This window comes from Ciconia boyciana, chromosome 3 (assembly GCF_034638445.1).
Source record: "Ciconia boyciana chromosome 3, ASM3463844v1, whole genome shotgun sequence".
Taxonomy (NCBI): domain Eukaryota; kingdom Metazoa; phylum Chordata; class Aves; order Ciconiiformes; family Ciconiidae; genus Ciconia; species Ciconia boyciana.
Genome location: NC_132936.1, coordinates 105,206,414 through 105,231,872, shown reverse-complemented (window position 1 = coordinate 105,231,872; position 25,459 = coordinate 105,206,414). Strand labels below are relative to the sequence as shown.

The window sequence follows — 25,459 nt, the reverse complement described above, 5'->3', positions numbered from 1 at the left end:
TCCCGGGGGAGGGGTGGGTGCGTGTGGGATGAAGAAGGAAGGAGCCGTGCGCTCCGGACCGCCGCCTGCTGCTGCTGCCGCTTTAAAGCGCGGCAGGTGCCGGGCGGGCGGGGGCCGGCGGGCCCGCGGCGGGCCCGGGCCGCGGGGGCGGGGAGGAGACCGCGGCGTTGCCGAGCGACCGCGGGCGGCGTTGGCGAGGGAGCCGCCGGGCGCCGCGCCGGTCTCCTCGCTCTGCTCTGCTCTGCTCTGCTCCGCTCTGCTCCGCTCTGCTCCGCTCCCGGGCGGAGAAAATAACGGTAAATCAACTTATTTATCGGCTGCCATCGCGCGGTTCGCCGCCTGCCCCTACCCAGCCTGCCGGGGAGCCCCAGCGCGGGCGTTCGCTATTAGAAAGATCCACACGGGACAGATGGGCAACGTGGTTTTAATCAGCTTTGCCGAGCGCTGAAAGGAGCAGCGTGAGGCAGGCAGCGGGGTAAGGCACGAAGCGGGCTGTCAACTTGAGGGAACCATAGATACATGGCTGGGGGCTTAGGCCACCGTTCCCGCTCGCTGGTGCCCAGGATGCCTCAGGAGCGGAACAGGGGGGTGTCCCTCAGCGTACCCTGAAATAGCGTGGTGGGGACGGTGCCGAGCAGCTCCCAGAGAGCGGTGTAAAGCTGAGGGAAGCGCCGGGGGATTGTAAATGTGAGATTCAACTAGCTTGAAACCCTCAGGAAAGATGTTCGGATGCTGAAGTCGCATGCCCTGGTTTGCTACCTTATTCTGTACTCGTTACCTTAAAACGTAAAGCTGAGCGTCGGCCTCGCGTGATGCGAGAGATCTGGGATAAACTCTGCTCGGCTGTGAGCGTGTGTGGGCTTGAGTCGGCCTAGTCCCATTGCCCTTACTTAGAGAGACGTCTTGGCCGTAGCCGGCGAAGGTACAAGTGGGCCTGCTGGTGGAAATTTGGAAGAAGAATTCAGACCCTTAAAATCCCTAGCAGGGCATTGCCTCTGTTGGTGCAAAAGGGCATGTTCCTTCCACAGACTGTGTCTGTTTTTTATGGTTTGCAGATACCGGCTGTCACCCACGTGCATTTTGCTGGCCAGAAGACATAGGTGTCCCCTGCGACTGAGTCCTTGCATGGGTGTTTCGAAGATGAAATGCTACATGAACTCTTAAAGCATACCACCTGAGGACATTGCTACTGACATGGACATCATTATTTATTTACAGATGCTTTAATCAGGAGGAGCTTTTTTGTAAACATGAATTGCTGGGCTCTTTCCTTGAGGTGTCGTTTCTTGTTTCATGCTATTGAAACATTAATCTTAACTTATTATGACTCCTTTGTGTTGGTCAGCTCTCAGGGACATTTCCCTAGGCTTGAAAATGTGGGAGCTTTCAAGAATGTGTCAATCGTGCCAACTCAAGCCACTTGTGGGCTGCCGGACCGAAGTACTTTCTGTCATAGCTCAGTAGCCGTTGAAAGTATTATGTCCTGCACCCAGAGGTTTTGTGTTCAGGAATGTCCGTACAGGTCGTCGCCTTCTTCCTACAAACTGCTTCTTTCAGAAGGCCTTGGTACCTGTATCACAGAGGACAAAAGGGACTTGCATCCAGGGTCCTTCAGCAATGCTTCCAGTTATATTTTTTATAATCACAAGGATTGCTTCTCTACTCCCCATTCTCCGAGGCTTGCAGCTTCATTTACGTTAACTGTATGGTTGAAACCTGAGCAAGAAGGTGTAATGTAAGTAGTATTGAAGGTGTTTACTTTCCTGGTGCTCTTAAAAAAATTGATCATTGCAGTCACGGTCATTATTAGCAAGTTATTTAAAATTTTAAAAAGGTACAGTGAGAAACTGACATTTTAAAGCCGTATTTAGGTTAGGGTCTTTGCAAATGTTAAGACAAGTAGGTTCAGTTTCAGTGGCGTTGACTCAGATGGTAGTCCAATTGCTTTCAGTGGGAACTATTCATACATAATGTGCGTGTCTATTCTTAAAAAAAATCTAAATTTGTATTTCTAATTCACATTTCTTCTAAAAGCTGCTAGAAAAACATGTTGTCAGGGGTTTGTGCTGTTGCTGCTTTCATGATGGAAAAAAAATAATCTAAAATTTTAGGAATCCCCAACACAAGTTTACTCCTTAAAAACAAACAAGGAAAACCCCCAGATCTTCCAAAATGAATATTTCAGAGCTACAGAACAGTGGTCATAGTTTTTCTGGAAGATCTGGGGAATGTTGACTGAACAAGAGATCATGTTGCTACTTTAACGAAAGATTTCACTATTCAAACTGCTAGTGAAGTTTCACTAGGTGTTCACAAAATAGACATGGCTAAGCATGCTCTGTCTCTTATTTGGCTACGTATCATGTTTTTAGCAAATATTGCTGTTATAAGTGGCCCTGCTGCTTGACTGGGCCTTACTATAATGAAAAACTTGCTTTGTGAAAAATGCATCGAAAATCCTGCAAAAAAATTTCCCTTCATCTATCACAAAATGCAGAGCCTCCTACTCTTTCTTACCCTGGTTGTGCAGACCCTCTTTAAAGTGAAGCACACAAAAAGTGTAGTACATTCCTTCAGCGTATATGTCACAAATGTTTTTGTACTTGTACTCATAACTTACTGTTAGAACGAAAATAATGATCTGCTCTGTTGTCGCATTCTTGATACTTATTTTGCATGCTGCTGTGAAATAGTATGTTGTCTAGGGGTGTGAAAAGCATCAGAAACGATAGAAATGTCTAAAATTGTAATGATATATTTAAAATTATAGTCTGCTTTATGCAGGATAATTACCTTTAAAAAATCAACGTAACTACAGAAATTGTGGTTATGGAGGAGAAATAAACAAGATCTGCAGAGCAAAAGTGACTTTAGTTTAAGCTTCAGTTAAATCAGCTCAGCTGAAGGTATGTGTAAAGGTGTCTCTGGAGCTTTGACCTAGTGTCTTTTATAGACAGCATTTTCTATATAATGTTTGAATCTTGAATGCCAGAGAGTCTATTCCTGGGGTTGTCCAATGCCATGAGTTCATCTCCATGCATATGCGGGCATATCAGAGTCTTGTTCAGCAAAGCACATGCCTAACTTGAAGCAGAAATGTCCTGCTAATTTCCAAGCAAGCTGTTGCAATGATGTGTTGAGTGAGATCCATGAAACTCTTTTGTCAATGGGACAGGCTTTGCTTGCATGGAGCCTAAAACAATGAAAGGTATGTCCTTAGTTTCAAATGATTAAGTGCTGTGCAGAAACCAGACTCTACCAATGTCTGATTATCCACGGACTAGTGTAAAACATTAGCCTCCAATTGCTGCTGTGTTAATAACTACACAATGTACATATTCCTGTTCAGTGGGTTTTATAGATCACTTTAAAATCTAAATGTTTTTATTCAATTTTTGTAATAGATCACTTCATTCTTCTGCCTTGTGAGATTGTTGCTACTTAACATGTAGAAACGACAATGGTAGAGCCCAGTCCTGAAAATTGAAGTTGGATAACAGTTATTCCAGTGGTCAGGATGATATGCCACTGTCCAGACTCTTTTTTCCACTGTTCACAGAAAGAAGCATGTTAATTTTTCTTTCTTCATAAAAGCAATGCAGAACTCCAGTTGTGGTGAAACAGTAATTGCACACTGAAGCCACTGAAGCTCGACTCAGAAGGCATCCTACAACAGAGAAATAGTTTAACAGCAAACTAAGATGTTTTTCCTTTTATTGTATTGGTTTAGTGAATCCTTCAGGTTGGCAGAAGGAGTTTGACTTGCTAGATGTCCTACATTTTGCAGTCCCTCATGGGGAATTGTCCCTGTTAGATGTCATTTGTGAGACCTTTAAAACCCCATTATCACAGCAGAGGGACTTCATGGAACTGGGACTCATTCTAACAAAGTCTTTGTGCTGCCACCAAAACACTAGGAAGATGAGCCAGAACCAGACGCTCATTTTACCAATAGAATAATTGAAAGTTTAACAAGGTATTTTGTTCACTGGTGAAGTGCTCTTACATCAAGTACAGCAGACCCATGGTTTTTGGATATGCCATACTAATGTGTTTCTTCATGCTGAATGTTATATGGTCTGGCTGCTAGAGAGCGCTTAGGAAAGAAGCTAGGAGTGTTGCTGTATAGTATCCCGTTGCATCCTTGTAAAGACTGTGACATTTCTCTGTTAGGCATGTGCCCATGTAAGAGAATAGCAGAATTTTTCTGCTAGAAGTTACTGTGCTGGCTGAAGTGAGAGATACTGATGTGAGGACTCAAAGTCTGAAGGCCCTTTAAAGATTGTGACATTCTGGGGGAGCAAATATATGTGGATAATCAAAGACACCAAGAATTTTCTTCATCAATTTCATATACCAAGTTTTCTTATGTGAATCTGGAAAAGAATACACTTTCATACAAAGAGAGAGGAAAGTCAGGTCATGTTATGGATTTATTTGAAGCCCTAATGTTCTTTTAAGATTTATAGTATAGATATGTGTAGGTATGCTTTTAAGTCACTCCATGTTGGAAATCTTGAAGAAAAGCAAGAGAATAGTGAGAAAACACTGATATTTGTACTCCAGTCTTTAAATTTACTTTCCCTTTAGGCAGTAAGTGCAGTAAGTGAGCAGAGCTCTTGTCTCTGAATTTTATTCTTTCCCCATGCTTCCTCTCTTACTGCATGTACTCATCAGTTAATATAAATGCTTTCAGAAAGCCTGTGCGTGGCCTGTAAGTAAGCCTTAGCACAATATAGGAAATTGTATGTGATGATAACCATTCGCAATGGAATAGGATAAGAATACGGATAGAAGCTTAGTATATATGAGTAATCATTACAGGCAGTTTGTATCAATTTAGTGTGAACTGGGCTAACTGGAAGTTAGATGACCAGAAGACATGGGCGATGGAAGAGAAATGAGCTGGGGCCTTTTACACACAAAAGGATCAGGGGGAATGGCCTGATTGTGAAATGGGCAGTAGATGTATTTTTTAAATTTTATTTATCTAAAGGACTAAAATAATATCCTATTACTTCATATCTATTCAGATGTTTTACATTAGGGGGAGTTGCCTTAAGATACCATATGTCTGATTTTTGAACCTGTGCAGATGTTCCCATTTGCAAGTGCTCCAGTTAATGTGTGGGGATCACCAGTACAGCTGTGTTAGGTTCTCTAGAATATTTTTCTCTTTGAAAGCTGACTAAGCAGATTCGTGTTGTTTGCTTTTCCTCCCTCTAACCCCACCATAGAGAATTATGTAGTCAGGAATTGGCTCTGTGGGACTGGAGGTTACCAGAACTTGGAAACTTCACAAAGAACAGTGGTTTCTCTCTGTAATCATGGTTGGAATGGAAAATCGTGCTCAGAGTCAGAAGTAATGCTTATGCCTATTTCACCTGTGTTAGCACTAGTTTGAGTTTTTTTCTTTTTTCTCCCTCCTCCCCCCCCCCCCATTTTCTGTCTCATGATTTTTTTCTTTTGGTAGTGAGTCACAATTCACATTTGTTCTTTCCAGTTTTCAAAGTGATGTACATCAAGGTCGCTTCCCTTCTTAAAGTCATGACACCTTTGGGGATAAAAACAATGTGGGGATGTTTGTTTTAGATAACTAAAATAAACAAAAAACTGGATTATCCAATTATTGTTTATCCAGGAACTGGGTAAATCCAGTTCCTAAATATTTTGCTACTTAGCTGAGCCTTCCCTCACATTTATTATCTAGCAAAACTAGCATGTTTACAAGCAAACAAAATATTGCAAAGACCAGTCGACAATATATTAAGAAATGTGTTTTTAGTAAGGCTTGGAAAACAGTAGTCTGCAGTTTGCAAGTTGTTTTATTGACAACATTCCAGCAGGCTAAAATGGTAACAGTTAAAATAAATTAATTTTTCTCTTGGATTTAAAGGTGAATTAGTGAATAATGGCAGTATCAAGGAACAGCCATTTTGATACTTTTCTTTTATAAATGCATAGTAAGTGAAGATGCTTATCGGTAGATAAGGTGGTTTTTTTGGTTGTTTTTTTTTTTTTTCTGAAATACGTCTAAGTAAATCCTGGTCTCATACAAATTTTATATGCTTCTCTCTTGTGACTTAGTGCACTAATTTAGTCTGGTGTAACTTAAAATATTTGGCTTTTCATGGGTCAGTAAATTGGGCACTGGATTTCTTAAGCAGCTGAAATGGGAATGCAGAACTTTATAATTTTTGTTATACAGATGATTACCGTAATAAAATACATAGCTGTTTCACAAGCATATACAGCCTATGCTTTCTCAGGACCCTTGACATCATGGTGATTGGATTGGCAAAAATATTTCAGCAGCTAGATATGCAATGTGGGTTGTTGCTATGGATGGTATTCTTTGTACCTTATATATACAGTGTTGCATTTGATATTGATGTGAAATCTTTGTGAGAAAAAAACTAACAAGTGGCTGGATAGCCTTCTTGCCTTGCTCTGGTTTTCTTAGGTTAAAGAAGGGCTGTATCAAAGGGAGAATGTAGGGGAAGCTGGTGTTGTTGCTACCTTACCTGGACAGATTTGGTGGAAAGATGGAAGACTTATTTCCAGAGCATGTCATTCACACTGCTTTTTGCGGTTATATTACATTTGCCTTGTTAGACTAAGAAAAATGTAAGTGCCTCCACAGGATGTACTATGTTGCACAGCTTTGCACGAAAAGTGCAGCAGACACCTGCACAGTGGTGGCCAGCCACTGTGGTTTCTATCATGGAACCCTGAAGAGAGGAGGCAAAATGGACCCCTCTTCCACCCCCAAGTGAACTGGCATTGCATGCACTAAATTAAAAAAGTATATATATATGTGTCACAGATTAAGACAGAAAATATCATTGTTAAAGTTCTTTTACGCTTAGTACATCCTGTGACTTTCACTGTCACTGAGCATCTTCTCAAGAGCTGTACTTTTAACGTTTATTTGAATGCATTCTGGTTAGCATCACTTTACAGGATAGCACCTTGGCAAGAATGTGTATATGTGTGTGCCTCTGACCTTATGTTGTTTTTCTTGGTTATTTCCAAAGGTGTGTGATAGAAAAGGCTATTGATGGGCAGACTGTGTTCAAACTCACAATCTCTGAGAAAGAGACCATGTTTTTTTATCGCACAGTAAATGGTTTGCAGCCACCAATAAAAGTAATGACACTGGGGAGAATTCTTGTGAAGAAATGGATTCATCTTAGTGTGCAGGTGAGTAAAATAAAAACCATTTAATATTTGTTGAAATACAACATTTGTGTGAGAATGGTATAACTGTATAAATATAAAAGGATAAATTGGGGGATGTAAATTATGAGTCCTGGGTCTTGTAGGCAAGGATCTTAATTTGGGAGCTCATTTTGAGGCGATTGCTAATTTCACGCTGGAAAGAAATGCTGTGCCTGCTCTTCTGAACAAACAAGACTGAAAATTCTCACCCTTAAGAACACGAGTATTTGGGGTGAAGAAAAGCTACTTATTTCTAACATTATGAATAAGTCTTGGGTCTCTGAGATTATTTCCTAAAAAAGAGAATGTCATCCTCATCTGTACATGCTAATGTACTTATCTTACAGAGGTGTGTCCCATTTAATTTTAAAAACTTCTTACAATGCACATAAGTAAACATGTATGAGTTTGTACAGGATCAATCAAGCTAGTAAGTTACAGAGCTATTACCTCTTATTTTAAAAATATGATTCAGAATTGTTAAAACACAGTCCTTGTGTTCTAAAAGTCTTCTGTTGACATAACTTTTTAATAAGTGTACAAATATCCACTGAGGATAAAGCAAAATTGAGTTTGTTAAAATTTAAACTGTATGTACAAAAATCAGTAAACAAACACAGAAGAAATTAAAATTCAGTTATTTGCATGTCTTGTAATTCCCAACAGACGCTCTAGTAAATTCTATTTGTAAGCCAAGTTCAACTAATAATTATAAAACACAATTATCAGGTATTGAATTGTTTATCTTCTCCTTCCTTCATTTCCTTTATCCGTTCTATTAAATTTCATTTGGTTTACAGCATAATCAAGAATAGTTTTGCTGCTTTCTTGAAACTTGCTAAAAGGTATTGACTGTGATTTGGATTTTTAGTGCTGATCTTGTCACTTGTAAGAAGTATCTAAGCTGACGTCTTGATTTTTTTGCAGTTTTCTTTTTTTGCAGGATAACAGCATGGTAGTGCGAATAAGATTTTGGCTGTTGGATTAAAAGAGTGACCTTAAGGTAGAACTAATGAACTTTACACTTCAACCACTCCAAGGGTGCTATATTACTGCTGCTGCTGTCAGCCACATTTTGTACTAGCCTCAGAAACTGCTAAAGCCTGGGATAGCAAAGTGAAGAGTGAAAGGGCTGGATTTAAATACAGACACATATCTTAAACTGTATTACAAAGAACCCTCAAGCACTCTGTAGAATTTGGTCCTTTGTTTCTTTGGGGAAAGTTGTTCAATGCATAGCAGGAGTAAAGAAGTGTGGCTTCTAGACCCTTAAAGGGACTGCAGGCTTAATACTTTTTCCAAATTTCTGAGCTCAGGGTAGAACCTTACATTCTGTGATTTGTGATATTGTAGGATTCAGCTTTCCACTAAAGATGGTAGTGGCTGCAGCATGATCCATTTAGCTCTAGGTCTGCCTATGAAACTTGAGGTAAAGTTCTGTGGTTTCGGTTTTTTTGGCTTTGTTTTTGGTTTTTTTTAGCAGCTGTCCAAAAGCATTTTTTTCTATAAATGGAGAAATAAATGGAAAATGAGAATATGAGAGAGACCATACAAAAACATGCAAAAGTAACATTCATGTAGAAGTGTCTGTGTCTTCAGACAGTATTTGATGATGATATATATTTATAAATCATTATGACATATATTTGAATGTAGGTGTTTTCTTAAGCTGATGAAAAGGTCTGCTGAAGATAAAGCACTATGTAGTTTTATAGGCATTAGTAATCTTTACACCTAAAAGTACAAATCACCTGATCTTACCGCAAGTGTGACTTTTGACTTCTCTGACTAGCCAGCCTTCTCCTCAGGCGATGCCCGTGCAGTAGGTATGGGCACTGCAGTGTGGAGAAGAGACAGACCCTTCTGTGGGCTGTAGGGTGAGCTACCTGGGGTAGAGGCAGCACAGGGGGCTGAGTGCAATAATGGCCTACTACTACTTCGAGCTTTTCCAAGTACGTCAGACCGTGTAGACTTCCGTGCTGTCTTGTTGAGGTGAAACTGCCTCTAATACCTGTAAAGGATTAGCAGTCTCAGTTCTGTGTGACTGTTGTAGGCATAGCCTTTATTTTCTAGCAAAGACAGGCTCTAGGACTGAGCTCCATGGCTAGTAAATTAGGAAAGTTTGCAGTCACCCTACAGCTATGCTGGTTTTGAAGTAGGTATGGTGTTATCAGTGTTGTTGCTATATAACCTCCTTCTACAGAAACAAAAAGGATATTGTTGTTCGATGTGAAATGTCATGTATATGGCTGTGATGTTTAGCCACAAGCTATTAGGTTTAACTAAACTAACAGTAGATTCAGCACCTTTTTAGGTACTTTGCAGAATTTGGAACATTGTTTGGCATTCTTTTTATTGGGGATCTAGCTGGAGCTGGGTGACATGTCCTGATGTAAAAAAAAAAAAAAAAAAAATCTCTTCAGACTTGTTTGACAGCTTGCTTGATATGTTTTTTGGACTAAAAGAAAATAAAGTTTGTGAATGTTCTTTTATGAGGCAACTAAGTACAGTTCCTGATAAGACAGTTGAAAACGTGGAATGGATTTTTTCGTGCACGTAACAAAACTTGTATATGTGGAAAAAGTGTATTTAAAAAAAATAAAGGAGGACATAGCAGCATTGCCGTATTTGGAGTTGTAGGACCCCTAAAAACCGCATCTGTGAATTTAAGATGGAGAGGGTTAGGATGTGATGCTGCTATGCTAAACAGAATTTTACATAAAGAAATTATATTCTCTATGCATGAAGCATAGTAGGCACAAGCTATTCAGATTCTTTTTTAAAAAGGTATGTAATTTTACAATTTTTAGGTAGTATAATTCAGATACCAGTGGTAACTGAAGATGTATGTGGTAACAGCTCTTTTGTTTATTATGAAAATGCTTTAACTTTGTGCCAGAGGTGTGGGCATCTAACCTATTGACAGTTGGTTTGGTTTCCCAAAAATTTAAGTTAGAAGCATTAAGTGCTGCAATTAATATCCCTGGCCTTCAATATGCATGACTTTTCTGGTACATGAAGCATATTTGGTCCTTGTTTTCCCAGAGACTACAAAACTTTTTAACAGTGTAGCTTTTCTCTTAAATTCTGTGGTGGTTTAGGTTTGTGTAGGAAACGCAGGTGACAACAGTGGGTCAAAATAGTTACCTTGTAAATTGTATTGGATATAAAGTTGACCAGATATTCTCCACACCATATTGCAAAGTATTGTTCAAAGCCATGCACAGTATTGCATGTTTGTCTGGTAGACAGGGAGGGAAAAAAGTTTTTTGGCGTGATGCCTTGTTGCTCAGTGACTACAGACCAAATTACAGACATGTCTAATTTGGGGTGCGTCTGACTCAGGACAGAAGTGTTTTACTGAATGCTAGCACTTACTAATACAGTTAGCAAATAGAGGTGTCTAATGGGTCCTGCCCCTGAGAAAGAAGCAATACTTGTTAGTTGGCTCACAGGGAATTTATGCATCTTGTTTGTGACAGTGCATGGGCGAAGGACAGGGGCAGACTGGCTGGCACACCCAGTGGCTGCAACCAAAGAATCGGGGATTGAGGCACAAGGCTTTGCATGCCAAGTTGGTGACAGGAATAACAGCTAAGGGAGACTGTGGGATTTGGTTTTGATAAGTGTTCACGGCAGATTGGTGAAGTTTTGTGTTTGTTTTTTAGCAGGTTGGTTGTAGTTTGTGAAGGGTGTGTGTGTGAGTGATGTAGCTGACCATGAGAGAGACTGCTCTGCCAAGGAGCTAGGGTCCAAGTCCGACTCCGAACACAGGTACGCCTAATATGAGACTGATTCAGGCCAAAGGTCTCCAAAGCCAATCAGTCAGTAGGAGCTGGGAGCCTGCAAATAGGGGAGTTGCTGTGGTCAGTAGGAGAAACTGAAATATTTGTGCATAAATGCTAGGCAACAGACACCATGACAGAGGAGTGTGAAGTACTAGTTGCAGATGTAAAACTGAGTTTAGAGAGAGCAGAAATGTGGTAGGATGACAGATATGTTTGGAATTCAGGTATAGGAGCATATGCCTATTCAGGAATTATAAAAATGAAAGCTAAATGGTGGAATAGCACCAAATAGTAATTAAATGATAAGAGGGAAGGAAAGAAGAAAGGACAGCACAGATTGCAAATAATTTATCTGGAATAAAATAATTCTAGGGGAAGAAAAGGCTAGTAAATGAATTCTACTGAGGTAATCTAGGAATTTCAATCCTTATGTTTGGATTTAGATGTGTAATTCGTTAGAGAGTACTTATTCTCTCTAACATCCCTGCAGAGACTTATTCTCTGGTTTATAGGTGGGAAATTAAAGTTCTACTAACAAGAGCAGGGCCCAAACATGTTCTGCATGAAATGTTCTGCATGAAAGGTTTCTTCATCAACTAGTCACTGGAGCAGAAAGTCTGGATACCAGTTCGTTAAGTGATGAGGGCATTATTAGAGATGTGGGTGTAAAAAATAATGTTGTGTATTCCTAACTAGATTCAGATGAAACAGAAGAATAAACAGTTCTTTGGTTCTGTAGGTACACTTTTGGGTTTCAAAGAGAACAAACAAATAGGACTATTTTAATAAATCAAGGTGAACTGCGGAGTCCAGAGATTGAATGGAAAAAAGGCCTGGAAGTTATTAAAAATAAAAATAATAGAATTAAGAGGAATTTCTGCCCTTAACAAAGAAAAAAATTGGATATGTAGTGCCCAGGCTTATCTGAGTGAATAAGCACCTTTGCAATTAGAGATGGCAGAATCTGCAAGCACTGGGGAATGGGGAAGCAAATTCACAGAGAATGCTATGTAGGAATAGAAATAAAACTGTAAAGGTGTCAAGCTGAATTAGACTTTGCAATGACTGTTAAATGGTAAAAAGTTCTTAAGATTTTTTTGTGTAAGAAGGCAAGACCTGTGTACAGTGAAGGTGTGCTTAAGATGAAAGATGATTTGAGTAAGGTCCCCAAACTAAATAAATACTTTGCTTCTGTTTTCAATAAGGATAATAATAACAGTCACAGAGCAAAACCAGGCTGGGTAATGGAAATGAATGTATGGAAACAGAAGTGATCATAAAGAGGTAGAAACATGAATTTGCAAGCTTGTTGTGTACATGCTGATGCAATCAGATGGTCTTTGTCCAAAAATTCTGAAAGAACCGGTACATAAAATCCTTTGACAAAGAGATATTTTATGCAAATCTACGAAGTCAGAGGTGGAGCTATTATGCTTACATTTAGGAAGGAGAGTGTCATGCATTGATGCTGGCCAGCAGCCAAGCACCCCCTCATCCCCGCCAGTGGAACAGGGGAGAGAATAGCAATAGCAAAAGTGAGAAAAGTCATGGGTCGAAATGGAGACAGTTTAACAGCTGAAGCAAAGGGGATGAGAGGGGAACAAATGATGGAAAGGCAATCACTCGCCACCTCCCACAAGCAGACCACTGCCCAGCCAGTCTCTGAGCAGCAGCCACCTTGGAAGTAAAACCCCTGTCTCCCCAAAGTCCGTCTTCTACCCCGGTTTTTATTGCTAAGCATGAGGTTATACAGTACGGAATATTCCTTTGGTCAGTTTGGATCAGCTATCCTGGCTGTGTCCCCTCCTAACTTCTTGGCCCAACCTTAGCTTACTGCTGAGGTGGGATGAGGGGCAGAGTGGGAAAAGAGAAAGGCTTGACACTGTTCTAGCACTCTTCAGCAATAGCCAAAATATAAGTGTGTTATCAATGCTCTTTTAGCCACAAATTCAGAACACAGAAAGATTCAGATTCAGAAGAAAGTTAATTCCATCCCAGACAGAGCCTGTATAAAGAGGAAGGAAAAGGATCTTGGCAATGCAGACCTATATGTCTTGACACAGTGGCATATGAGGATTTAGAAAAGATCTTTGAAGGAATAAATAAAGATGTGGAGCTAAATGAAAAAGGGGGTAAAATGCAGCATGGATTTACTAAAGATAGCTCATCACTGTCTAACCTCTTAGCTTTTTTTGATGAGAAAACTGATTTTCAGGCAAAGTAAGTGTATCAGATTTCCTCTATCTGGAGTTCAGTTTAGCATTGATGTGACAGCCCATGAGAAATTGTAGGGTCAAAGGGAATGCTCATGGGGAGGGTTGGCAATAGATACTGCTCAAAGGGACTTGCTTGTAATCCCCGGGGTGGGGGAGGAGGGAGGCAAAAAAGCAATTGAATTCCTTGAGAATTAGTCTTTGGACCAGCCTTGTGTTATATTTTCATTAATGATCTTGGTAGAAATATTAAGAGTGTACTGATAATACTAGCTGGTAACGTAATGTGGAGAGGCATCATCAGGAAGAGGAACAGTAAGATGTTATACAGGAAGAATGGCACGACCAAAAGGACTGGGGTAACTGGCATGAAATAAAATTTGGTATTACAAAATGCAAAGTAATGAACTTGAAATCCCTCACAAAATCTTTTGCTAAGTAGTTAATCATTAGAAAATCGCTGAAATAGTAGTCCCAGGTAGTGATGATGAGTTACTGGCATGATGTGGCTACAAAAAAGGCATGTGTTGGGGAAATGTATCAGGAGAGGCATTCCCGGTAGTGAGAGAAAAACAGCATTGCTGCTGCTCCAGACTCTGGTGAGATTTCGTGCAAAGTGTTACGTACAATTTCCGTCATTCATATTTAAGGAATATAATTCAGAACAGAGCTACTAAGCCTATGATGACAGTGAAAGGCTCTATGTAGGCCTTATGGAAGACGATTTGGAGAACCTTCTTTTGGGAATTAACTATAGTGAAGAGTAGGAGGTCATACAGTTTTCTGCTCTAAATCTGTTGGAGTGTAAACACCAGGCAGAAAAAGGCACTATTTAAGTTGGAAACGGAGTCCGTTATATTGCAGCAGAGTGTTTCTGAAAAAGCATTCTGATCACAATAGTGGGGATACGAAAATGTTTGGGTCTTTTCTTTTTTGTTTTAATTTAAATTCAGTAACTTTCATAAAAAGAGTAATGTCCCATCCAACAGGAAACGATGGGAATTCATATCAATGAGTTGTTATGTAGGTGGACTGTGGGATTTTTTTTTTTTTTTTTCCCCTTTTCCTGTGATATTGCTGTAACAACTGCTGCCAGCAGGATGTTGGACATGAGTCACTAATAGTCTTGGAATAGACTGTTGAAAAAGCTACTTGATACTAGAAGGCATCAGTCTAAGAGTAACTTTATACTTTTTAATAGTTTATGCAGGCTTCTTAATATGCATATTTTGCTGTCAGACTTATTGGCTATCCATTTCTTTGCTCTTTATACCCAATAAACATTCGAGAAAAGTCATCCTTGAAAAGTTCTGCCGAGGTAAGTTGAAGTGGATTTGCAACAAAAGTGAATTTTGACCATTTTTTTCTGCTCTCCAATTAATATGACTTATTTTTCTCTAATGATGTCTGCCTTTATTTTCCACTGCTTATGATTTGTAAAGGAACTTATCTTTTCGTTTTGCAATTTCATTTTTGTTTGTTTGTTTTTTTTTTTAAGGCCATACATTGTGGATCCTGTTTCCTTGAAACTACTGCCACTATTCTAGTTGATTTCAATTGGTGAGGATCAAGTCCTTCAGGCTTCTGAAAGTTTGAGTCCTCCTATGTATTTGATCTCGATTTAATGATATTTATCACTGTATCTTTTTAGGTATATATTAGCAAAAACTCTGATTGAAGTTACTCAGTGGAGTAAAGGATATATAGCCTTTTACTTAAAAGAATCTGATACGCACTGAAGTGAAACCTCAAGAAAAATGGTGTTTTAAAAAATTAACTTTTAAAGAAATAAAAAATTTGAAAGCATAGCAGTGCATAATTAAGGCCAATTGTGTACCTCATTATCTCTGCATAGTGATACCAATATCAGATTTGTGCCACTTAGTAACAGCAGCTCCATTATGTATTTTCTTTTTCAGATTCACTGTTAAAGGTCCCTCACTTTCCCTTTGATACTTCAGAATTTATTTAACCAATTAAGAAGAGTGGAATTTAAACATGAATTTTCAGATACAGCCAAGGCTGCTGAACCAGGAGATTTTGAGAACATGTCAGATTGATGTATTTGTTTCATATTTAGTGTCTGCAATTATAAAAATAATCTTTTTAGTAGCCTTTATTTTGCCTGATCATATCTGTGTAACTCTGCCATGTTTTGGCAGACTATAGCACATTAAAAGCTTTAGAAAGTAAGTTTAAGATCTAAATGCAGAGAGGTAACCATGACTGAATTACTCTCCTGGGAGGAAAATGCTCTTAGAGTGCCTATTGAAATCAGCATTATCATTTCAATACATGTCAAATATGAGTCATTTCCTAGTTTAGGCAAAATTTCTTTATAAATCTTTAAATCTTCCAGTTCTTTCAAGAAAAGGTTAAAGTACTTATGATTTAATGAGACCGCTTTACATCATAACTGTTTGACTATCAAGAGAAAACTTGTCCTTTCCAATTTGTGAAATCCTTTTATTTTCTGCACAAGTTTTTGAATACTTTAAAATTTATATTAAAAGCAAAGAACCTGAGACTTAAAAGCAGGGAGGAAAACATTTACTCTGTACACTCTCTGTGTATGTATTACTAAATATGAGTTGTTTTAGACTGTATATTTCCTAAGTTTAGTAAGGACATGGAAAGCAAGGAAGCATTTTAATTTAACAAATCACTTTTATCTCCTGTTTGAAGTCATCACTTACTAACTATTAGGAGTAGTTTGTCAGTCCCAAGAAGGGAGGGGAGAGCTTGCATCAATTCTACATATTAGAGCTTCTTGTCTATTAATTGCAATTGTGTGTTGAAAATATTGAGGAGGATGCAGTCTGTCCATATGGTTGGTGCTATGCTCCAAACAGACAGCAGAAATAAAAAAAGTTACAGTCTGTATAATGTATTTGAGTGTCTGTTTAGAGAACTGTTCATAGAAGCAATGAGCATAGCTCTCTTGGTAACTGGTTCATCATTTAATCTACTATGGTTGCAGGCCATTCAGATACTGCTGCTGAACTTGCAGCCTTGGGGTTCTTTGATATTAGTAACTTGCTGTGCTGCACCCAGAAGTCCTACTGTGGTGCTTGCCTCTTCTCCTGGTTATTGGGTAGTAGGATGTTGACTGTTTATGTTGATTTGAAAGCTCTTTGTTATAACTTCAGCTCCTTGGGAAACTGGGATATTTCCTAGATGCCTCTATCTTCTCTTCACTTACACTGTCTCTTAAGCTACTTCCTTTCTTGCCTGAATATGAGTTCAGGCAAGTTCTTGCATATTTGCAGATGTCGATTTACAGTCTAACAGCTGCCTCGGAACACAAGACAAGGAACTTCATCTGGGCCAAGACTTTAATTTCAAATGCCAAATATCAGAATGCCAAAACCACAGGTTTTGTCAATGCTGTTTTGACTACGCTTCTGGAAATTGTGACTGTTATTTTTTCGATTTCAAATGCAAATCCCACTGGAGTCTGCCCAGAGTCTATATTATATACGGTAGGAATGGAATTAAGCCTTTGCATGACCAATGCTGGGAGGAGGTAGTAATGAATGGTTTGCAGAAGCTATGCCTGATTTGTCTGGAGAGTTTCAGATGAGATTTGAAATCCATCAAGTTTCAATTTGTTTTACAAGCAGTTTGTTTCCTTATACAAAAATATGTGGCAGCCAATTAAATTGTATTTTTAATAATGGAAACACTATGTTAAGAATAATTTGCCTTCTTTTCTTCCCCTAGTCTCAAATCTTTAAATGTCCTGCAATACTTAAGGTTGCATTTTTGGCATCTGGTGTGTTTTTGCTTTTCTATTTAGCTTTTATTTTTTAGATAAAAATGAGTAAAGTAGAGGTGAATAATGATCTGTGCTACTCTAGAATTGTGGGGGGTGGGATTTTTTTTTTTTTTTAATTAGAAAATAACTTTCAGTCTTCCTAAGCATACCATAATTTTTTTAGGATAATTAATAGCTGTGAACCAAACTTCTAGTGGCCATTGTAATAGGCAATACATCTATTTCTGTCATGTAGTTACAGTACATAAAGTATCATTTGTAAGCGTATTTTTTGTTGGAAAAAAATTGTTGTTTAATGTTGTGGTGACATATGAATCTAAAAGGTATGTCATACCATACAGAAGTAGCTTGCCTACTTCTTAGAGGAGAATGTTTTGAAAGGTAAAGAAAAAAAGATGTCCTTCAAATGTTCAAATTCAATATTAAGAATAATAGTAAAAATTGCATTGCTGGAGTTAGAAGAACTGAGAGAAAGAGATGTGTGCTGTTTAACAGCATCCTGTGAATTAAACTGTGGTCATTGGAATCAACTATTTTCAGGTTGCTAGAAATGTAGAGTCCTACTGGGAGAAACATAAGCAAAAGAATTGTTTAAACTAGATAGCCCTTGATTCTGAACTAATCTCTTAAATACATCTTTATGTACACCACTTATAAGTGGGTTCCCAGATATGTATCACTTGGCGTAACCTTAGGTGCGCTTCTGCAGCTGTATGACTGCTCTTCTGTTTGTATGTTTGTGTGCCCTTGAGTTGTGTAGGGAGCAAACTTTGAGAGACTGGAAGTAGCTGTGTGTACTTGATATGGCTGTTGGTGTAAAACATTAAGATGACACTCACAGGGTACATCTACATTATCAGTTTTGTGTGCGGGAAGAGTTCTTTTTGATACAGGTTTGCCTTCTGTTTATTTGGAGTCCTGTGTTGCAGAAGAGCACTGCTGATATGCTTGAATTTGATTCCTTTCTGGGGAGACCAAGCTTGAAGTTGTACGGTGTAGTATCACCATTTAGAGCGCACTATTTGCAATGTGGGCCGAAGGTCCCCCAGCAAGTAGTTCTTGGCATGCACAGTGTGTGAGCAGAAAACTGGCAACTGGTTTGAACTTCTTTGCTGGTAAAGATGGATCACGGATGTTGAACCATTGTCCTTCCCTCCTTATTCTGTGCCAGTTGCTAAGTAGATGTTTTCACAAGATACTTGAAACTTTTTTGATAAGAGTCTAAAACCTTCATGAGTACAGCCAAATAGAGCAGCTTCTGCTTTTCCTGGTTATTTAAAAAAGAAGTAATTAGTACATTTGGTTCAGGCTTCTGTAGCTTAGAGACTTAAGTCAGAAGTCTGATCAAGAAATGGAAGATGCAACTTTCAGATTGTCCTTTATGCAACCTCCATTATTTATGTGTGAACTCTCTCATGTACATCTTGCATTATCACCTGTGCATGCAGCAAACCTGTGCATGCAGCAAATGGAAGGTGACATAAATTACATGTGTAGATCCTGTACAATGCAAAATCTATATGTGCTGGTTCCAGTCCACAGGAGGAATCTTCTGGTAAGTCTTCATGTATCATTTTCTCATGGAAGCAAAGAATATTTCCTGGCACTGAACAACTTCTCAGCTTGGCTGGAAAGTAGTAAGTTCTGGGATGCAAGAAGGGGAAGAACTCCTCCTGTCCGTGTATCTCGTTCCAATACCTCAGCTCAATAACGCTGTAATTTTTGCATCATTTAAGAACTACTGTGTTGGTTCGACAGTCTGTCTAGATAATCTGTCTTTGAGTATGAAAGAAGAGTGGATGCACAGAAACAGTGTTCTTTTAGACACATCACTGACCTGTTTTCTGACAACCAGTGTTTTTGAAGCTTCTTAAGCTAGACTGTATTGAATAGCCACTGACTGACCTATTTTTAGTTTAATAGTCTAGTTCTTTTTTATAATTTATATTTTGGTATTGCTAGTATCTTGTGGCACTGAGTTCCTCATATGCAATTATGGCTGTATGAAATTGTTCTTTATTTTAAATCTGCTGTCTGCTAATTTCTTTTTGCCAATTTCTTTTGTCAGTTGCTTTCTATTTATCATTTTCATGCTATCTGATATTTTGGTTATAGAACTTGATTTCATATTATAATTGTTTATAAACTGGATCTCTCCTTATATTGAAGCCATTCTGCAGTTTGGTCACCCTCCTTGATCTTTTCTGAAACTTTTGGGATTATACTATTATAATTTTGGGGATGCAAGCATCAGAACTCCACTTACTATTACAGATACTTTGCACCATAAATTTCTAAACAATGAAGTTTTGTGGTTTTGTTCTTAATTTCTTTCCCAATAAGGAATGTGTTTCCTCTTTGCCATTGAGCATTTTGCTCATTAGTGGATGACTATCTACAGTAACCCCAAGACCACTTTTTCTGAGTAGTGACGTTTCAGAACTTAATGTTATGTTTACATAGTTAAGAATATTTTTCTCATGTCTGTTACTTTGTGGTTAACACATTTAGTCTCCTACTTTATTGCCTGTTCCTTGAGATCCTTTTGTAACTTTAAAGTAAGCTTTGACTTTTACTGTCTGGATGTATTAACTACATCCTTTTTCACCTCACTAACCACTGTTTTCAAGCCTATATAAAATGTTAAATAGCAAAGATTTTTGGAGTACCTACTGATAAACTTCTGCCTGTGTGAAATATGGACATTTAATCTCTACCGAGTTTGAAACCTTTCTGGAAAGCCAGCATATTATATCGGTCAGTTCTTCCTTATCCACATGCATCTTAACTACTTCAAAGACCTCAAAGTTGTATCTTGATTTCCTTCCACAAAAGCCACGTTGCCTTTTCCAGTATACAATATTTAACCATGTGTTTTTCCAACCAATTCACCCTATGTAGACTTGATTTGATGGATTATCAGAACAATTGCTCCAAGACCTGGTCACGCATGATGTCTGTAATTTTAATTTCTGCATTGTTCTTTGATCTGTGCAGGGCTAATTGAAAACTATATTTTCTGTTTCTACTGCTTTTCTGATCTCCCATTGAATCTGAAGGTGCTGTTTTTTTCTTTTTTCTTTTTAAAAATGGGCTGGAATACCAGCTTCTGTAGTATGTTTTAATACAGTTAGCTCATTTACTTTATCAAAATTTGAACTTTCTTTAAGGTATAGCAACACTTTTTCAGTGGTATGATCTATGTAATTCCTGACATTCAGGTTCAAACATCTTAGGCTTTAGATTTCAAAGACAGGCATATTTTGTCACTGTCTACAGTCTACATATACTTAGTAGGATTTTTTTTTTTTTTTATTTTGATACTTTTAAGTTATTTTTTCCCTAAACTTGATTGGTTTCTTTCCTAATTTGATAAAGAAGTAGACTGGCCCTATTCGGGTGTAGGAGAAGCTTACCCTTCTTTGATTCTGTCTATTCCAGAAAAGTGTCTCAATTCCGAATTGACCTAAATCTTTTTTTCCACTCACTGTTTGCTCGGTTGTGTGTAGAATCATGCAACCTTGCTTGTCTGACCCTTTGTGATATTGGCAGCATTTCAAAGAATGGCACTGGCTTTGATCTTCTGCCTCCTGAATTAAAGCCAAAATATTTTCCTCTTGAAGCTCTCCTCTCTCCTTTCCAGTGGTACTTAGGTGTACCATTGCTATTGCCTCTTATTGTAGATGGCCTATATATCTTGTGAGGTTCACCATCGTTGCACCTGTAGGCAAATCAGCATGTGATATTCAGTGGCTGCATAGATTAAAATATCCATATTGCTCCTAATCTGACATTTCAGAACTGCAAGCTTCTCTTTCTTTCCACTGAAATTCTTACCCTGAAGATTTATCCTCAGTACTCGGAGATATGTGCTTTTCTCTTTCTAGCTTGATGACCATGTCCCATGGGACTTTTGTGGTTCTTGGAGTCAGGACTGGTCAACAGAAAAAGTCTCTCATCTCTCTGAGCTTCTCTAGGTGGCCTGCTTGAGTCTTGATAGTAGATATTCTGTCTCTTCAAGTTGTGCCTTATGCATGTACCTCTTGTCTGTAAGCCAGGTAATTATGTATGTAACAGGTCAGTAAACTAGATTACCACTCTTCCGTTGGACTTCTAAGTGCATTGTATTATATTTGAAGGGCCTTTATTCTTTTCCTTAAATTGTCTTTATTGGTATCCACATCTTTGCTGTTGATCAGTAATCTCCATGGCGTTCCCATGCCTTAGCTTGAGGCCTGTCTACTGAAACACAGGAAACCACTATGAACTTTCTGAGCAGCCTCTCCTGGTCCTCTCCTGGCCCATCTCCAACAAAATGTGGTTGAGGGTGCTGCTGCATAAACTTTTTCCTTTAGCTTTTTCCAAAAATGAGCTACCAACAATAAGCTACCAAAACACAGCCCTCCTAAGTCAGGTTTGGTCTATGTTCAGTTAACAGCACAGTTTGCATCTGCTGCAAAGCTTTGCTGGTAAGATGCTTAGTAACTCTGGAGAAAAGCAGTTATTATTAAAAAATGAAAATTGACGCTTACAGTGAATTGTTGTCAAAAAGACTTACAGTACAAAGGAATAGTTGAAGGACCATTTCTAAAGCAGTTTGTGATGGAAGGAAGAAAGCAGGGCACAGAGGAGGAGGGAAAGGCCTGAAGTTGGGAGGAACATGAAAGGAAACAAAGGCAGAATTTTGTGGATCCTTGACCATGAAGAGAAATTAAGCCTTGAAAGAAAAGATGAGACTTTATTTGCAAAAATCCCTCAACAGGATACATGGAACTTTTGTGGCAAGGCGTTCAGAGGGCAAGAATAATTGCTTTCTTCTTATGTAAATCATCACAAAAAGAGACAGAGGGATGGATTTTCAACCTTCTAGTCCCAGCAGAGCTGTTCAGCTGTTGTAGAACCGATGTATTCTTGCACTAAATTTGGGAATGACTTAGAAGTCCCAGTACTGAGCAGTGCAAAGTGGTGCAAAATTCTTCACATATAATAAATTCAAAAGACTAGAATTTAATCTACAGCTGATGGTGTAATACAGGGTTAATAATTGTACATTAGTAACAGCTCCCTTCATTTGTGTGGGTGTCTGCTTATTTTTTGACTAGTGAAGCACAGAGACTTTATTCAGAAGGGACGTTTTTCATTTGACATCTACATCTCATCCCTAATTTACATGATTACAAGTAGTTCAGGAAAATTCAGAATCAGTGGTTGTGCTGTATTTTAAACGGAGGGGGCAGAGAGAAAATGTGCATTGTTATGAGATTATCTAAAATGTACTTTCAGACTTTTTGTTTCAATTAATTTTGGCAAGTCTGTTTTATGTAACTGTTTTAGCTGCTAAAAAGCAGCTTGTTGAATCCTTGTCTCCTTTCATGTTACTATAGTGATCATTGGATCTTGGATCTGATTTGTTCTGTGACTTGGGGAAAATAGAGTCATTATGCAGCAGGAAAGCAATTGTTCTCCATGTATTTTCAGATCTGATGACTAGGATCCTCTTACTATGTTTTATTGTTTGGAACTCATTTGCAGCACAAGAGTCACTCATTAAACCTTTCCATGTAAAAAGAACAGAGATTGATCAATGGTTAAAATAGTAGTCAGAATAAAGCTTATTTGTTAATTACTTTAGTTTTTAACAGAATCTGTATTTGCAATCTTGAGCCCTTGGGTTCTCTCTGCCATTCCCCTGCCCAGATATGTTTATTCTGTCCTGAGGCATCAGTAATAGATTGATAGAGCTCTACTGATACAATAAAGACAATAAAGAATACTTTTCATTGGTCCAGTGCTGGTTGGGGTAGAAAGTGGCAGAGCTGTAGTTAACCATTTTAATATTACTTCATAGTACTGAAATACTGGTGAAGTACTCACCAACAAAAGATTAAATGAAAATTGCCAATGCATAATTGAAATGCATACTCTGTGGCAGAAGGATCACTAATCTCCAATTCAACTGTTTATTTTAAAACAATGTTTACATATTTAAATACTAATTCTTTAAAAATACAAACCATTTCAAAAGCTGTCTCTTTTCGCATCGATCTTTCTTTGTCTTTGGCCTTGTTTATCAGATAAGTGACAGTGTGTGTTATATCACTCAGTTTTTAACACAGTACTAAAATTACCCTTGTCCAAAAAATTAATGACATACATGATTCTTATTTTGGATCCTTCTGCTTGCTGTTAACTTGCATTTTTGCATCTTAAAAGCTTTATTCATGAAATAGCTATTTGTTTGTCTTAAGCCTGTAAACCACCTTATGGATTGGTCTGCATTCTAGTTGCTTTCAGATTTCACTGTTTGGGGTCAAATTTGTATTAATACATAGCTTGTTCTTGAACAGAGAGTTAATTGCTTCAGGAGCACTCCAGGGTTCCATCTTTTTTTTCCCCTTCCCCCCTCCCCACCTTTTTTTTTTTTTTTTTTTTTAAATTTATGTTGTTCTTCAGGGAATTCAAGATGAACTAGTGGATCTATGCACAAAAATAAAGACTTGGATTGAAGGAAAACCATTTCCTGTAGAGAAGGGCTTAACATTGTAGGAGATAGTGAAAAAGAAAAGTAAAGGAGGGCAAAAAGAAAAGCTAAATATCTTTTATACAAATGCTAGGAGCATATGTAATAAGACTGCTGAATTGGAGTGACATGTTTTCAAGGATAAGAAAGATATTATTGGAATAAGAGAGACAACCAGGAAAATGAAGGGGGATTTAAAATGCCAAGATACACAGTTTTAGTGAAGGGAGAGCTAATATAAAGCTGGAAGAGATGTAACAATATTGCTGAGGGATGATACTCAATCTGCAGTAGAAAACACCCCTGCTTCCCTCCCCCCCACCCCCCCCCCCCCTTTTTTTTTCCTTCTTTTTAAACTAAGTTCAGTGGTTTGCATACAGGGTAAGGACAATTTAATGTAGTTGTGATTCTTGGCTGTTGCACTGGACTTGCAGGTGGTCAGAAAAAAAGCCCAAGCAATAAAAATATTTAAGACATAAAACACGTCCCTAAGAAAACCAGAACTTTGATTTGAAGAATGCTGGGCTATTGAGGAGGAGACAGTAGGAAGAGAGATTGTTAGAGATCCGTTAGGATATTGACTGTGTTAAAACTACAAATGAGAGCATGTTTCCACTGTTGCTGTAAGGTTGTTGCATTTATGCTGTATTGAAACAGTGTAGAATATTGTCACTGTTATCATGGAAAGATTGTAAATATAAATCTGTATATGGAGGTAAGAAATAAAATCAAATGATCATAAAATCATGGAATTTGAAATGGTCGTGGGGTGGGGGTATGTGCTAGATGGAGGAAGCAGCCCTAAAGTTATTGATTTTAGCAAAGCTAACTTTGAAGGAAAGCAAAATGCTCCCGGGATTTTTGCCTGCAATCCTGTGATGAATGGGAAATCCACTCCACACAAGTAGAGAGTACATAGTGTATAAAACACGTAGAGAGGCTGCAATTAAAATTCATCCCAGTTAAGTCAAGAAAAGGAAAGGCCGATATGGGCCTGAGGCAAAAGAAGGAAAGGCAAAGAGACAACTTGCCCCTCCCGACCTTATGCTTTTTCCTTCCCCTTCGCTGTTCTTTACCATTTCTTCTACTGTCCCTTTATCCTCTCCAGCCCTTCTGTTTTAAGACAGTTCTGTCGCTGTGGTCCCCTGATGAGGTTTCTTCCTCAAGTCTCTGTTTTTTGTACACTGGATTTCTCAGAGCATGGGCATAACTGTTCATAGTGCTCATAACATGGGCGTGAGTCTCTCTCCCCCTTACCCCCAAAAATACTTACGTTGTGCATCCCCTTAAACATGGTTGCAAGCTGTATGTAGTCAACATATTTCCTCTTCCCCAACTTCCTTTATCTGTTTGTGGCTCTGGGATGATTTCAATTCACTGTATGGGGAGGGAAGGAATGAGGCAGCAGGAGCTGGGGAGGGCAAGCAAGTGGGTACGTAACAACTCATGTAGACAGTGGGGCTATATGAAAATTTTTAGAAAAAGACACTGTGCTGCGCTGGAGCATCTACCACTGAAATGGCAGGAGTTCTCTGAGAGAGAAGGGTCAAACAAGCACATAGATGGTTGCAGGTGGTATTTGTTTCTTTTGTGCAAAGTTAGGACACAAATCGGGTCTTCTTTTGGGACCCAGTATGCCAGATGCTTTACTGTCCAACATCCCACATACACACATTATCAGGCATCTTGTTTCAAGGTGTAAAGAACAGCTGTGAGGAAGAAAGTAAATTTAACATATTTGAGGTCTGAGTCTCAGCAGGTGTCAGATGGCATCGCTGAAGCTGAAGGCAGTTTATAGTAGCTGAAGATCTGGCCCTTAACTAAAGCAAACAGTTTGAACAATTTTTCATCTGGCATTTTATTTTTAAAAGGCGAACAAAGATGATAATGGCAAAAGTGGATTTCAGAGAGAGATTTAATGGGACAGTGATGAAAGATC

General features: G+C 38.6%; 1 protein-coding gene across 1 annotated transcript in view; it reads left to right on the top strand.

Annotated features, from left to right (window-relative positions):
* Nucleotides 1–1,250: 1,250 nt before the first annotated feature.
* The window catches only part of USH2A (usherin), a 391,818-nt gene continuing 367,609 nt past the window's right edge, over nt 1,251–25,459 (top strand). The window contains exons 1-2 of the mRNA XM_072858355.1: nt 1,251–1,735; nt 7,038–7,203. Of these exons, the coding sequence (XP_072714456.1) occupies nt 1,251–1,735; nt 7,038–7,203 (651 nt within the window). The remainder of the gene's footprint in view (nt 1,736–7,037; nt 7,204–25,459) is intronic.